Raw genomic sequence first — 15,260 nt, 5'->3', positions numbered from 1 at the left:
TTTTCTTTTTTATTTCTTTTTTTTTTCTTGTTTTTTTTCCCCCTTTTTGCGCAAGAATGATTGAAAGGTCATGACACGAGCGCTCTTAGAGCAACGACAAGCAAACTACTGAAGCTCATTTTCAAGGCTGCTTTAGGAGAAAAAAAAAAAAAGAAAGAAAGAAAGAAAGAAAAGAAAATCTCGCGGAGAACATTAATGGATTCCGGTTGTGTTTAAATTCTCTACAGATTCTATTGTAAATATTTGATGAAGTCCGGTAGATGTGCATGTGCGTGAGTGTGTGGCCGTGAATTTATACGCATTTGTAGCCAGCCGACCTTTGCTCAGCAAGCCGAGCCCGCGATCCGCCTCCTCCGAAGAACAGCCCCGAATTTCCCTCCAAGAGCGATTTTTGCCTCCAGAAGACGCCGGCTCCTTTTGGTTTCTCTTGGGACCGCAGAGAAATCACCTGGAAGGACCTGGAGAGCGCAGGCTCTGCTCGTCTTTCCGACCGCCTCTGTGCTCGCTCTCCTCCCCTGTTTTTACTTCTCCCGGGCACTTTGGGATGAGCTTTGGCCCCGCTCACTTTCCGCGCCCCGGCCGCGGTAAAACCGCACGACCCTCGCTCTTATCGGATTAACGGGATCTGTTCCGCCGGGCCAGGAAGCCGAGAGTTCAGGCTATCAGCAAAAAAAAAAAAAAAAAAAATATATATATAACTGGGGGGACTGGCGCAGGACCACCTTCTCGGCGGGGGCTCATCCCGCTCCCGTTTATGTCGGTCCCCAGAGCGCGGCTCGCCGAGGAGTCGCGCTCGCGTGGCCGCTTTGTAGGAACTCAGTGGAGGTGTTGTGTGGCTCTAAAGGCTTGTTGTGATGCGTATCCCCGTAGATACCAGCACCAGCCGCCGCTTCACGCCGCCCTCCACCACGCTGAGCCCGGGGAAGATGAGCGAGCCGCTGGCGCTGCCCGGCGCCGAGCACAGCGGGGCTTTGCCGGGGAAGCTGCGCAGCGCCGACCGCAGCATGGTGGAGGTCCTGGCGGATCACCCCGGGGAGCTGGTGCGCACCGACAGCCCCAACTTCCTCTGCTCCGTGCTGCCCACGCACTGGCGCTGCAACAAGACGCTGCCCATCGCCTTCAAGGTAGGTGCGGGGCAGGGGTGGGTGGGGATGGGGGGAAAAAAGCGGGGGAAGGATGCGGGGATGGGGGCTCGGATCTGCTCCCGGCTCGTTCCGTGCTTCCCTCCTTCCATCCTTTACTTTCCCTCCTTCCTTCTATCCTTCCCTTCCCTTCCCTTCCCTTCCCTTCCCTTCCCTTCTTCCTTCCATCCCTTCCCTTCTCTCTTCCATCCCTCCTTCCATCCTTTTCTTCCCCTCATACACAAGAAATTTGCATGGCTACGGTTTCAGAACTCACATTTCAGGTTTCATACAGAATTTTAAATGTGTATGCCAAAGTCTCCTATAGATGCTGAGTGAAAACTCCACTAGCTCTTTTTGATCTCTTTTAGCACAGAACATGTCATCCTTTGCATGTTATTACCATATCACTAGCTTGCCTTCCTTAAATCTTGCTTCTTCCTGATATACTGATATCTTATTCTATTTGTGCTCCATTTTTTAACCTTGTATCAGCATTTCATAGTACCTATATTTACTTAAAAATGCTTTTTCATTTTGATTTCACCATAAGATATCCTAATTTTAAAGGGTTTTGTCTGTTTTTATTTATGTCTTTGCACTTTTCTAAACTTTAATTTTTCTTGCCCACATTCCCTCCTTCCATCCTTTACTTTCCCTCCTTCCTTCTATCCTTCCCTTCCCTTCCCTTCCCTTCCCTTCCCTTCCCTTCCCTTCCCTTCCCTTCTTCCTTCCATCCCTTCCCTTCTCTCTTCCATCCCTCCTTCCATCCTTTTCTTCCCCTCCTTTCTTTCATCATTTCCTTCCTTCTATCCTTTTCTTCCCCTCCTTCCTTCCACCCTTTCCTTCTTTCCATCCCTTCCCTTTTTCCCTCCATCATTTCCTTTCCCTCTTTCCTTCCATCACTTCCCTCCTTCTTTCCATCCTTTCCTTTCTCTCCTTCCATCCTTTCCTTTCCTTTCCTTCCTTCTATCCTTTCCTTTCCCTCCTTCCTGCCACCCTTTCCTTCTTTCCATCCCTTCCCTTTTTCCTTCCATTCTTTCCTTTCCCTCCTTACATTCTTTCCTTTCCCTCCTTCCTGCCACCCTTTCCTTCTTTCCATTCCTTCCCTTTTCCCTTCCTTCCATCCTTTCCTTTCCCTCTTTCCCTCCATCCTTCCCATCCTTCCCGCTCCGGCCGCGCTCGGGGCAGGAGCGGGGGCAGCCTGGGAATGCCAAGGGCCGGGAAAAGCTCCCTGCAGCCTCTGCCTCCCTCTCCTCCCCACTCGGAACTCCGGCAGTGACAGGCGGTTCTGCTCAAGGGGGGAAAACAGAAATAAATACATTTTATTCCCAAAAGCCGGCCCCGCGGAGTTTGGCTGCCCTGGGAGCAGATGCCGCAGCTGGACACGGGCGGCCCAGAACTAAAGGAGCCCCGGGATCCCCCAAAAGTCGCCCAGGGTGGTGGCCATCCTTTCCTTTCTCTCCTTCCATCCTTTCCTTTCCTTTCCTTCCTTCTATCCTTTCCTTTCCCTCCTTCCTGCCACCCTTTCCTTCTTTCCATTCCTTCCCTTTTCCCTTCCTTCCATCCTTTCCTTTCCCTCTTTCCCTCCATCCTTCCCATCCTTCCCGCTCCGGCCGCGCTCGGGGCAGGAGCGGGGGCAGCCTGGGAATGCCAAGGGCCGGGAAAAGCTCCCTGCAGCCTCTGCCTCCCTCTCCTCCCCACTCGGAACTCCGGCAGTGACAGGCGGTTCTGCTCAAGGGGGGAAAACAGAAATAAATACATTTTATTCCCAAAAGCCGGCCCCGCGGAGTTTGGCTGCCCTGGGAGCAGATGCCGCAGCTGGACACGGGCGGCCCAGAACTAAAGGAGCCCCGGGATCCCCCAAAAGTCGCCCAGGGTGGTGGCAGGTCCCTCTGTCCCTCTGTCCCTCTGCCACACAGCCGCCCGCAGCCCCGGCCCCGCTCGGGACGTGCCGGGTTTCCCCTGCCAGGGACTCTCGGAGGGACAAAACACCACAAAACAGCCCAGCGACAATCCCCAAACCCACATTTCCTCTTTTACTGGCCCGGTTCAACAACAGCAAAAGTCGCGGCCTAACCCGGGCACCCCGCTGGGGAATTCTCCCCGCCTTTGCAGAGTCCCTTGCTTTATAAACCCAAGTAAAATCCGGGAAAAGAAGGGCAGAGGGAATGGGAGAGAACATCCCGGGCTCCCTCCTGCCCCGAGCCGTGCGGGGGATGCTTGTGGCGCTTTCCTCCCTTCCCGTTACCCGGCTCCCAGGAAAATCCTGCTCCCTTGGAGTAAAATCCTCCTCCCTTGGAGTAAATTCTTCCTCCGTTGGAGTAAAATCCTTCTCCCTTGGAGTAAAATCCTCCTCAATGGAGTAAAATCCTCCTCCCTTGGAGTAAATTTCTCCCCCCCTCGCTCACGCTGGTTTTTTGACCCGGGACTGTGGCTGACTCCCTGAACTCGCTGTTTTCTCTGAAAATTGGCTCCCGAGCGAGGAGGAAAAGGGAATTCTTCTCGTTATTCTTCTCGTTATCCTTTTATCCGAGCCGGGAGCCGCACGGACACGCAGCTCCTGGGAGCCCCGGGGGTTGATTTAGGATCGGGATTTGCCAAGCCCGAGCTTTTTTTTTTTTTTTTTTTTTTTTTTTTGCGGTCACTAAACCCCGGCTGCTTCGGCATAACTTTTTTTGTGTGTGTGTGTGTGTTGAAGGCCACCAGACTGGAGCCTTTGCTGTGTTTTGGGGAGAGGAGAAACGAGGGAGAAGGGAATCAGCCCAGCTTCGGGAATTCCAGCTGAGGAGAGAAAAGTTTTATTGTGTCTGCTCTCGTTTTCCGCAGATAAGAGCGGGGCAAAGGGAGGAACCGATCACGGGGTCACTTCCTAAATTCCCACATTTAGATTAATTATTACACTCTTCCCCACGCACCGGGCTCTTAATTAGCCGGGAAGTTTTCCTGCTGGAAAAATCCGGGAGTGAAAGGCGCTCTGCCCCGCCGGGAAGGGAGATGAGAGAAATCCCGATTTTTCCTGGGGGATCCCAGGCCGGGTGACATCCCGGAGGAAGGACAGCAGAGGTGGCTCTTCCCTCTCCTGCCTGATTCCCATCCCATCCCTGGGAATGCCGCGGTGATGTGGAAATCGCCCCTGGAAAAAATTCCAGGGGGTTTCAGAGATGCCCGCAGCCGCTTTCCCTCCTCTGTCCCCAGCAGTCTCAGCGCTCATCCCGCTCCAAACGCAGCTTCTCCAGGAGCTTGGAAAACTGGGATAATTCCACCTGGAAATAGTCAGGAGAAAAATTAAAATTTAAAAAAAAAATTATCAAACCCACCCGAAAATTAGGAGAAGGTTTCCTTAGGAGAGCCTGGAAGGGTGGGCTGGGAGGCACCTGCTGCCTCCGTGTTCTTCATTTCCCCCCCCAAATTCTCTCTCTGTTCATGGCTGAGAAATAAATCCTGAGAGGATTTGCTACATCTCAGTGGTTTTCTACTAAATATTAAGTATTTGCAAAGCCATCTTTAAAAAATCTGGATTTTTCAGATCGTTTGGACCAGGGGGGAAAAAAAAATCACTTCGGATCATTCCTCTGCTGCCAATATTTTAGTTTGTATCTGACAAAATGCACTGGGTTTTATCGAGTATTTGTTATTTTTATTCATTGTAGGAATAAAAAGAGGCAGGCAGAGAGGTTTTCTCCTCACATTTAGAAAAATCACTAGAAAAATCTGCAGGATTGGGATATGAGTTCAAACCAAAATGATCAATTTTCATTGTTTTTTCCTGAATTTAAGAATGATTCTGAGAAATTTAAAAAATAATTCACAATAACCAACAAGGTGCCATATAAATTCATTGTCCAAGTGCTGTTAAGAATCCAAATCTTCACTTAAGAGGCCAATTTGGATTAATTGATGCAGGAGAAGTAAATTTAGATACCCCACAGCACTGCAAGCCTGATATTTTTCTTGCTCCTCGGGAAATACAAATTTTAGAGGTAAAAAGTACAACCAAGTCCTTGATAACTCCAGTAACCAGTCACAGCTTATCTGTTTAGTCTTTTTTCTAATGTAAATATTTGTATTTCTGTTCCTATTGTCTGTGACTTTCGAGCTCAGTTTCTTTTCCGGGCTGGGTCAGTTTTTTACTCATTTTTAAGATTTTTCTTCCCGTTTTTTGTCGCCGAGGTTGGGATTTGAAAGCTTTAAAATATTTCTGTCAGAGACAACTGGCCCTGGACCCATGAAAAACTTTGTGAAAGCTTAAAATCCGGGCATAAATTCCCTTAAATTCAATATTTGCATGGCAGGGGAATGCCCTGATTTTCGCTTTTTCCTGTTTTTGTTTATGAGATGTGGATGTATCAAAGTTTTTGCAGGATTTTTTTAAGAAGTGGCTGCAGGGTTGCTGATTTTGTGAGGATTTCCAAGCTTCAACATTTCCAGCAGGGCCTCATTTCTGCCAAAATCAGGGAAATCTGAAAAGCCGAGCTGAGTGCAGGCCCAAAAAACCAAATTACAGCACGGAGGGGAGAACAAAAACCCAAAAATCAGGGCCAGGGAGGAACGGGGAAAGAGGAAGTAAAAATCAAGATGTAAAGAGGGAATTTTGACCCAGAGATTTTAGCTTTGCATGTGGAAGTGAAAATCAGGGTTGGGGGTGAGCAAAGAGAAAGGACAGAAGTGAAAAGCTCAGCCTCCTGTGGATAAAAAAAAAAAAATAAAAAGCTGGGAAATACCTGAAAATGGGGAATTCTCTCGTATTTTGGGAGGTGGTTGAGGCTGGGGAATAAAAGTCAGGGCTGGATGGAGTAAAGGAGCTGCTGATCCTGTTTTTAAAGAGCAAACAGATCAGAAAAGAGAAATAAAATCAGGTTGTGACAAACTTCAGCCAATTGTAACTGCCTGGACTGAAGTCAGAAAATGTTAAGAGGAAGGAAAATCTCGAGCTGCAACTCAGAGGACGCAACGCAGGGCTGGTTCCTCTTCCAGAGGGCAAAAGAGGAATTAAAAACGAGCTGGATTTTTATCTCTGGGTTTGTTTTTTGGGGTTTTGGGGGAGGCAGTGCTGTGGAATTAGCAAAACAGCAATAGGCTCTAAAGAAAATCAGACAAAATAATTCAAGCTCTGATTTTTGGCAGAGGACATGGAGAGAGATCCCAGATGTCCATGGAGTTCCAGCAGGTTGAATTTGCTTGGGGAATTCAAGGAGCTACAAGAAAAATCAAATTTTTCATCATCAAACCAGTGTGAACAGTTAAAAAAAAATCAGAATCTTTACATTCAGAAATCTTTATATTTCTCATCAAAATCCCAGCGAATCCTGTGTTCTTAAAGGTTTGATGGACTCTGACACCAAAGAGCACAAATATTTTGGGGAAAGAGGAAAGTCCTTAGTTCAGGTCATGATTTCCATCTATCCATTCGAGAGTGAGGTCTGAAAATTATTTGCTTTATGCTCCTGAAAGAAAGAAAGGAATTGTTCAGTAAATTGGGATTAAACATTTGATTGAGGCCTGATTTTCCACGGCCTTGCTCTGGATTTCTGCTTGGGCAGCTCTGTTAAGAGCTCCTGATATAAATCAAACCATTGGGTGCTGCTACTTGAATTTATTCATTGACAATTACAGAGATTTTGGAAAGCTCATTTTCTGTATTTTTCATCTCAGAGCATTTTTCATTTCACGTCATGCTGGGTGTTTCAGAGGTGCATCAAGGAAGAAAAATTTCTGCCCAACCATTGGGAAAAATCAGGTCTAAAATGGTAGAAATCCACAATGAGGAGTAAAAATAAGATGCATTTTAAAGAATATAAGTTATGGTAATACAATGATATTTTAAAAACTCACTATCTTAGGTCCTTTGGTTCTCCAGGAAATGGGGAGAAGAATTTTTTATCCAGGTTGGAACACATTTTAGCGCAGCAACAAATCAACCACCACGCTACCATTTAGCAGCGGGCATGTGTGGAATTTATCATTTCAGAGCTCAGAATCTGTAATCAAATTGAAAATCCTTGATTAGAGAATGACGAGGGTGCCAACACTTGGGGGAAGAAGAGAATTCCCATCCCAGCAGATCGGGAATAACTCCCAACACCCGCTTGGCCCACCCAGATTTTCACCGCGGCTTCTTCCCCTTGCTTTGACTTCTCAATGAAACAGAGGAAACTGAGGGTTCTGCTCTTGCTGGCACAGGTGGTGGCCCTGGGGGACGTTCCCGACGGGACCCTGGTGACGGTGATGGCCGGGAATGACGAGAATTACTCGGCGGAGCTGCGCAACGCCACGGCCGCCATGAAGAACCAGGTGGCGCGCTTCAACGACCTGCGCTTCGTGGGCAGGAGCGGCAGAGGTACGGGGGGTGCTCCAGCTCCATCTCCTGCCCCTGGACAGGAGCTAGGAGTCGTTATCCACCAGGGAACGCTGGAAAATCCAGCGCAGTTCCATTCCAAAGGCGCGGGACGGGTTTCCGCGTTTCCGTCCGCGTCGCTCTGATTTTTAAGCGGTGAAATCCCGTTGGGGAAAAAAGATGAAAACCCACCCAGAGAGTGACATTTTGACTCTGGTAGCCACCCTTGCTAATTTAGGCAGCACAATGTTACCCGTGGTTAGGTTTAAGTGGCAGATTTTCAATTTAAAATGAGAATTTTCATCTTGCGGTCGTCTCGGGGCTCCGCAGCACTCTCTGCAAAAACTGATTTTTGCAACAGAGAGAATCAGGCTAAAATACAAATAATTCCCACTTAGACCTAAAAATTTCACAGGTTCCTGACCTGCTGAAGGCTCTTTCTGTGACCTTTTTTCCTCTCAAAATTCAAGTCACGGCAGTTGATGTCTCCTGCAATATGGAGAGGAGAGACCAGGCAGGGCAGAGGGGTTCAAAATCTCATTTATCTCTGCCATAACCAGTAGTTACTGGTAGAAATAAAAAGGCTTTTGGAGCATAAATAACAAATAAGAGTTGAAGCTGAATTAGAGTGGAATTATATAAAAATATTAGGAAACTGCAAATAGCACCTGACACGTTGCCTGTGAGTGGGCAGGTGCACAAAGTTTGATCCCAAAAAAATTAGCAGAATACCCTTTAAAACCTCACTCCTTAATCTTAAATCCCATAAATTCCAAGACAAGCACTTAAACAAATAGGATGGTGAGGGGACTTTAGGGAGGTTGGGTCAAGCCCCCAAAGAGAAGCCAGTGAGTTGGGGCTCAGAAAAAGCTCAGGAGGAACAGTCTCAAGGTCAGGGATGAAAATCCATCACATTTCCAGTATGAATTCAGGTGTGAATACGGAATTTTATGAATACTTGTGAATACGGAATTTTATTCCGTATTTTCCTTCTGTTTGTCTTTAAAATTGGAACGGGGCGTTGCGCTATTCTGGCATTATTCCACAACAATTTAGTGACAGGGCAGCACCTCCTGAACTTCAGGAGGTCTCATTTTGGAGCAATTTGTGCTCTGGTGTCCCTCAGAAGTCAGGGAATGCTGCCCCTTCCTCACCACTTTCCCCTCCCTCTGTTCCCATGTGACACCCGAGCTGTGTCCTGGTTCCACACAGGGATTCCTGATTTTCAGGAGAGTCCCAAAGCTGACCCACTTCTGGCTTTTATTCCAAACGGGAGATGTGTCAGGCTGGAGAGCGAGGAAGTTCTCCTGATTATACACAACAGCCTTTCCTCGCCTTTGAAGTGAAAAGCACCCGTGGACACCCTTCCAACACAAACAGCGCCACAACACCGCGAAAGCGCGGCCCTGCCGCAGCACTAAATACATTTTAGGAATAAAATCCCCATCCAGTTTTCCTCTGGGTGCTGCAGCGTTTTTAGCTGAGGGTACAGAGGCAGCTGCCTCTCAAATTGTGTTGTTTGGGCCGTCTTCAAATGGAAAACACCCGCAGCTGAGAACGTCGCCTTGTAATGCCAGCGAGGAATAATAATAGGGTAATGCAGAGCAAATTATATCCATTTACTGAAAACATGAGAGATGCTGTAATGTCTAAAAGTATCAGTCATTAAACGTGGTCATTTGGAATATTAAAGGTACCACCTTTTCAGTAAATGGAATTTGCATTATGATTCAGAGCTGACTGTTTAGAAGATTCAAATGAATAGCTGGCAGAGTGCTGGAGAAGCTCATAAAAACAAACCTGTAGTTCAGTTCCTGGCCATGGTAATGAGGCTGGAAATCATAACAGGCAACTGGGGGAGCCTCAAGGTCAAAATCCAGCAGCTGGGACACAACAGGCCCTATTTCTTGGGAACAGGGAACCCTTTTCCTGCTCCTTTAGCTGCTCACACACCAACCTGGGCTTTCCAGGTGTGCTATCCAGACCCAGGTGCTGAGGATCCTTTAAGTGGATTTGGGAATGCTGCGTGCTCTTAGTCAGGCTCCCAGGTTCAACATCCTCACCTGCCCATCTTTGGGGCGGTGACTAATGGATGCTTTTGTTTACTCCTCCGCCAGGGGATTGTTTTCCAAAGGTGGGGATTGTTTGCCTTTGTGCGGGATTTGGGAGCTGCTGTTCTGCGGCATTTGCACAAAGCCTGCAGCAGGAGGTGGCTGCTTCAAAGGGCACTGCTGCCTTTGATACTTGGCTGCAGGAAAATGAACCCCGACTTTGTTTGCCATGGAATATTTGAGCTGGGATCAGCTCAGTGCCACCGGTGATAATGCGGTGCCAGGGGCGTTGTGCGAGCAGGGACTGAGAGTTCACCTCGGTTCAGGCCACAATGGAGGCTCCTTCTGTCCCTCAGGGGATTTAAAATCCTTGTTTTAAATCCCTGATGGAGAATCAGGAATGGTTTTGAGTGGTGATCATCAGATCCCCATTAAAATCCCCTCAGCAGTCACAGCTCTGTCCCTTCCGAGGAGGAAATTCCCATTATTGACACACTTCATAAATAATTTCAATTTCTTCCGTGAAATGCAGCAAGACAGTCTGTATCAAAGATTATTTTCCGTGCTTTCCTCCTGGTTTTGAGAGGGTCACAGCGAATCCCCCTGATCTGGGGGCTGATTTCCCCTCATCAATATTTGGCACCAAATATCAGCCAAAGTTTCAGCCTCATTCCGTGCCCAGCACTCAGGGTTTGCCCTGTGCTGCTCAGCCTTGTTTTGAGCTAAAAACCCAAAACATTTGATTTTCTTCGCACCCAAAATAGAAGTGAGACTGTCACAGGTTACCCAAAACTCGGAGATGTGATAGGAAAGCAATTTGGCTTTTTCTTCCTCAACCAAAGAGATTTCCATTGGATTTGGCTGGGATCCAAGGCTCCGATTCCTCAGCCCAGTTGGAGAATGCTGCTGGGCAAACCTGCCCGTCTGGCTCGGGAGTCATTTCGGGAAGAAAAATGTCCTTTTAAAACTCCAGCCAATCTCAGCCTCCCCCCTTGGCCTGATTACCTGCTTAAAACAAAATTAATCTTGATTTTTCGCCCTCCGTTCGCGAACATTCCAAGCTTCCAACTGGTCCTGCTGCAACGTATCCCTGTTTTTTTAGTGGATAAAGAACCGGTTTAGGTCACTCTGATGAAATGGATCTGATGCAAAAAGCCTGACATTGTAGAAGTTCATTGGCTAAAATTAAAAATAAATAGTTATTTTGGAGAGGGAAAGCTCTGTGGCTTGGGGAACATGACATATTTTCCTCATGGAATCATTAATCCCAGTTCCTATCTTCTTGAAGAGGATGTAAGATTCCAAAAATCCCAACAAATAAACATGTTTTCCAGATGAAAATGATTATTAATGGGTTATCCTAAGAGTAGCTAATGGAGAAGTGTCTTGGCTTGCTGCAGGAGATCTCAATCTAAACCTGAGAGTTGCAGCTCCAGGAGAGTTTTAAAAACTGCACCTTGGGAAGGATGGAAAATTAAATCCATGCGGATATTTCCTCAGGATTAGAGGAACTGGAGTAAATTTTGTGGTATTTTTCAATTTCCACAGAGCCAAAGCAGGTGTAGCTTTGTAGAACACGAGAGGTTTTTACCAAGCACAATTTCTGCCCTCAGGACTCTTCCCTCTTGATATCATTCCCAGGGAAAAAAAATTCACTCTGAGACAAAAATCTCAAAAATACTCAAACTCCAAAAATTACTGGCCGGGATTCCAAATCCAATTATTTTTATTGGTCTCCCCAAGCCAGAATTTTGCTCCTTCTGTGCAGGCTGTGTTATTTGAGCACTCGGTTGAAACGGGTTTTATTTTTTTGACTGAAATGCACTCAAAATTATAAAAGTATGTGCAAAACAGAGGATGCTGCCCTTCAGCAGGGTCATAAAACCAGTATTAAGCAGGCGTCCAGGTTCTGATCCAAGCCTTTGGAATGCTGAAGGGGACGTGGGATCAGATCCTGGAGTCACAACAAGCAGAGTTTCCCAGATGGGATGAAAATAGGAGAAATTAATCAGCAATCAACAGGAAAAAAATGTCAATTGATAGAGTTTTAAAACAAGTATTTATTTGGAGTTTGGATTGAAAAGGATGTGGCATTTGAAGGATGCTACAGCAAGTGGAAGGGAATGGGAATTTTCTTTGGCTTTTGGGAAGAAATTGAGGGTGGGGAGGGGCTGGGATGGATTTCCCAGAGCAGCTGTGGCTGCCCCTGGATCCCTGGAAGTGTCCAAGGCCAGGCTGGAGCAGCCTGGGACAGTGGAAGGTGTCGCTGCCCGGGGAACTGGATGAGTTTTATTGTTCCCTCCAATCCCAAACCATTCCATGATTTCATGACTCAGTGAAAGGAAGGGGTGGTGCCCTGGGTGTGTGTTAGAGGCTCATTGTGCTTCCATGACTCTTCTCCAAGGACTCTTCTCCCTCCATTCTGTGCTGAATGGTGAATTTCCCCCTGAAAACCAGAGGCCAGGAGCGGTACATTTATTTTGAAGTGATTTAGGGTGGCTTGGTTGTGTCATTAATTTGAGCCAAGATTTCTGTGCAATCCCAGTGAGGCTGAGCAGCAAACCCAGCCCTGCAAGGGGATGGAAACCTTGGCAGGGAAGTAGTGGAAGGAGGGAAGGAGAGGAAAAGCCTTTCCCAGTGCCTGAGGTGCCTTGGGCTTGCTCCGAGCAGCTCGGGTTGTGCAAATCTCCAGTTGTGGAATTAACCCCATGGATGGTGCTGCTCCTCACAGGGGTTGGACTCCCAAAAACCATCCAGGCTGGCCTTTGGCAGGGATGGGATGGCAGGAGAAGGGAGAGGAAAAGCCTCTCCCAGTGCCCAGGGTTCCTTGGACACACTCACTCCAAGCAGCTGGATTTAGGAATCCCTGACTGAGGAATGAACCCCATGGATGATGCTGCTCCTCACAGGGGTTGGACTCCCAAAAATTATCCTGTGGGATGAGGCTGAGCAGCAAACCAAGCTCTACAAAGGGATGGAAACCTCAGTGCCAGGAGAAAAGGAGAGGAGAAGCTTTTCCCAGTGCTCAGAATTCCATGGGCACTGCTCGGAGCAGCCAGGGGTATGAATTTCCAATTGTGGAATCAACCCCATGGATGATGCTGCTCCCCACAGGGCTTGGACTCCCAAAAACCATCCTGAGAGATGAGGCTGAGCAGCAAACCCAGCCCTCCAAAGGGATAAAAAGCTCAGCAGGGATGTGGTGGCAGGAGAAGCAGGGAAAATCCTTTCCCAGTGGCTGAAGTTCCTTGGGCTTGCTCTGAGCAGCCGGATTCAAGAATTCCTGATTGAGGAATTAACCCCATGGATGATGCTGCTCCTCACAGGGGTTGGACTCCCAAAAACCATCCTGTAGGATGAGACTGAGCAGCAAACCAAGCTCTACAAAGGGATGGAAACCTCAGTGCCAGGAGAAAAGGAGAGGAGAAGCTTTTCCCAGTGCTCAGAATTCCATGGGCATTGCTCGGAGCAGCCAGGGGTATGAATTTCCAATTGTGGAATCAACCCCATGGATGATGCTGCTCCCCACAGGGCTTGGACTCCCAAAAACCATCCTGAGAGATGAGGCTGAGCAGCAAACCCAGCCCTCCAAAGGGATAAAAAGCTCAGCAGGGATGTGGTGGCAGGAGAAGCAGGGAAAATCCTTTCCCAGTGGCTGAAGTTCCTTGGGCTTGCTCTGAGCAGCCGGATTCAAGAATTCCTGATTGAGGAATTAACCCCATGGATGATGCTGCTCCTCACAGGGGTTGGACTCCCAAAAAAACATTTTCTGAATGAGGCTGAGCAGCAAACCCAGCTCTCCAAAGGGATGGAAAGCTCCATGCCAGGAGGAAAGGAGGGGAGAAGCTTTTCCCAGTGCCCAAGGAGCTCCCTCACTCCGAGCAGCTGGATTTTGGAATCCACAACTGGGAAATTAACCCCATGGATGATGCTGCTCCTCACAGGGCTTGGACTCCCAAAAAACATCCCATGGGACGAGGCTGAGCATGCCTACAATGGCTCTGCCAGCTCCCAAAAACCCCTCTCTGCCTCGTTACTAAAAATTTCATCGCGGCGAATAAACTCCCGCTCCGAACGCGTCAACAGGAGAAAAATAATGGCAGAGGGCTCGGAGGACTTCCTGTCTCCGGGAGCATTCCTGCTGTAAACAGTGGCCATGCCAAGTGCTGAACCACTGCCCTCAGTCCAATAACAATAAATCTATTTTTTGGTTCTGCTCAGCTCCGCTTGCACATTTTTGCAGCGGCGAGGATGAGGCAGACGCCACGCTCGGAGCGTTTTCCCAAATTTTTTTTCTTTGCCCTGATAAAAGGGCTTCCCAGAATGTTGTTTAGGGAAAACAAAGTACCTCTCTAGATGAAAAGGTTACATAGTTTCGAGAGATCTGTTTGCCCTGCAGCTTTTTTTCTTGTCGGTTTTATATTTGTTTTTAAATTTGTTTTTATTTTGCTGTTTGGTTTTTGGTGCCACCCTTCAGAACTCCTGGAGTTCTGGTCAAAATATACAGATTTTTGTGGGTGTGTGTGTCCCCATATCTCAACTCCAATAAGAGCAACTATTTTGTCACCAAAATAAAACCCTGCTGGGAGATAAATCAGACTTAGGGCTGGCCAGAGAACTTGAGCAGGAGTGAGGATGCTGCAAATCAGTGGCTCACAATCGCTGTCAGGAGAGTCTTTTCCAGCACAGTCATGTGCATAAACCCTCATCCAGCTGAATCAGTCTCTGTTCCCTTCCAAAAACACTTTAGAAGCAGAGAAAAAATACTAAAAATAGGCTTTTTGAATATTTTTTTTATTATGTTAACACTATGTCTCTCCATCTTTTTTGCCCCCATCCTGCTCCCCAATGTTTTTCCCACCATATTATGTCCAGAGAGTTTTCTCAGCCTCTCTGAATGATTTCCTTCATCTCTGCTCCCTTTCCTCCCTCTCTGGATGATATTTCTGGGAGTCCCCTTGGAGAGCTGCAGCCTCTGGGCACAGGGTGGGAATTCCTTGCAAACTTTTAGCACCAGGGCAGCTCTGGGGCTCAGAAAAGGATGCAAGGAAGGATCCTAAATTCCTAAACTCCTAAATTCCTGTTGCCTTTTCCCACCGAAGGTGTGTGGGGAGGAGGTTCTGGAGAGGGAAGGAGCTGCCTGGAGGGCTCAGTGCCATCAGAGCTCTCCAGCGGGGCGGTGCTTGGAGCTGTGCGTTCACATCAGTTCCCTGAAATTTAGGGAGGAACTGAGGAAAAGCTTTGGCAAAGCCACAAACTTTCCACAGGCTGGATTTTGTGCGCAAAGCCCTGCTCACCTCCAAGGCCACGGAGCTGGAAGCTGGCAGCTCCCAGCCTGGTAATGGCAGCGTTATCCCCCTCCCAGATATCCATCAAGTGACCCCGGGGCTTTTCCGAGCTCTGGGATCGATGGGAGCTGCATTAGTGGCATGACAGCACTGAGACTCCTTGCTCCAAGCAAATCAGCTCCGAGGAAAGAGCTCCAGGGCAGCTGCTGGGCTCTGAGAGCTCCTGGAGGAAGGCTCAGGTTGGGATTGATCTGCTTCAGGTGGAATTCAGGGGGTGATCTCCTCACCCTGCACAGCTCCTGAAAGGTGCCTGTGCTCAGCTGGGCTGGGGTCTGTCTGCAGCAGCACTGACACAGCCAGAGCACACAGCCTGCAGCTGCACCGAGGGAATGCAGGCTGGAGAGCAGGAAAGAGTTTTTCCAGCAAGGTGATAAAGCTCTGGAATGGCTGCCCGGGGAGGTGC

At 48.1% G+C, this 15,260-nt stretch overlaps 1 protein-coding gene across 1 annotated transcript in view; it reads left to right on the top strand.

Moving 5' to 3' along the window:
- Window positions 1-651: 651 nt before the first annotated feature.
- Window positions 652-15,260, top strand: part of RUNX1 (RUNX family transcription factor 1) — an 82,499-nt gene continuing 67,890 nt past the window's right edge. The window contains exons 1-2 of the mRNA XM_041402109.1: window positions 652-1,124; window positions 7,305-7,461. Of these exons, the coding sequence (XP_041258043.1) occupies window positions 855-1,124; window positions 7,305-7,461 (427 nt within the window). The 5' untranslated portion in view covers window positions 652-854. The remainder of the gene's footprint in view (window positions 1,125-7,304; window positions 7,462-15,260) is intronic.

This window comes from Onychostruthus taczanowskii, unplaced genomic scaffold (assembly GCF_017590055.1).
Source record: "Onychostruthus taczanowskii isolate IOZ18803 unplaced genomic scaffold, ASM1759005v1 scaffold192, whole genome shotgun sequence".
Lineage (NCBI taxonomy): Eukaryota > Metazoa > Chordata > Aves > Passeriformes > Passeridae > Onychostruthus > Onychostruthus taczanowskii.
This window is presented reverse-complemented; position numbering and strand designations above follow the sequence as displayed.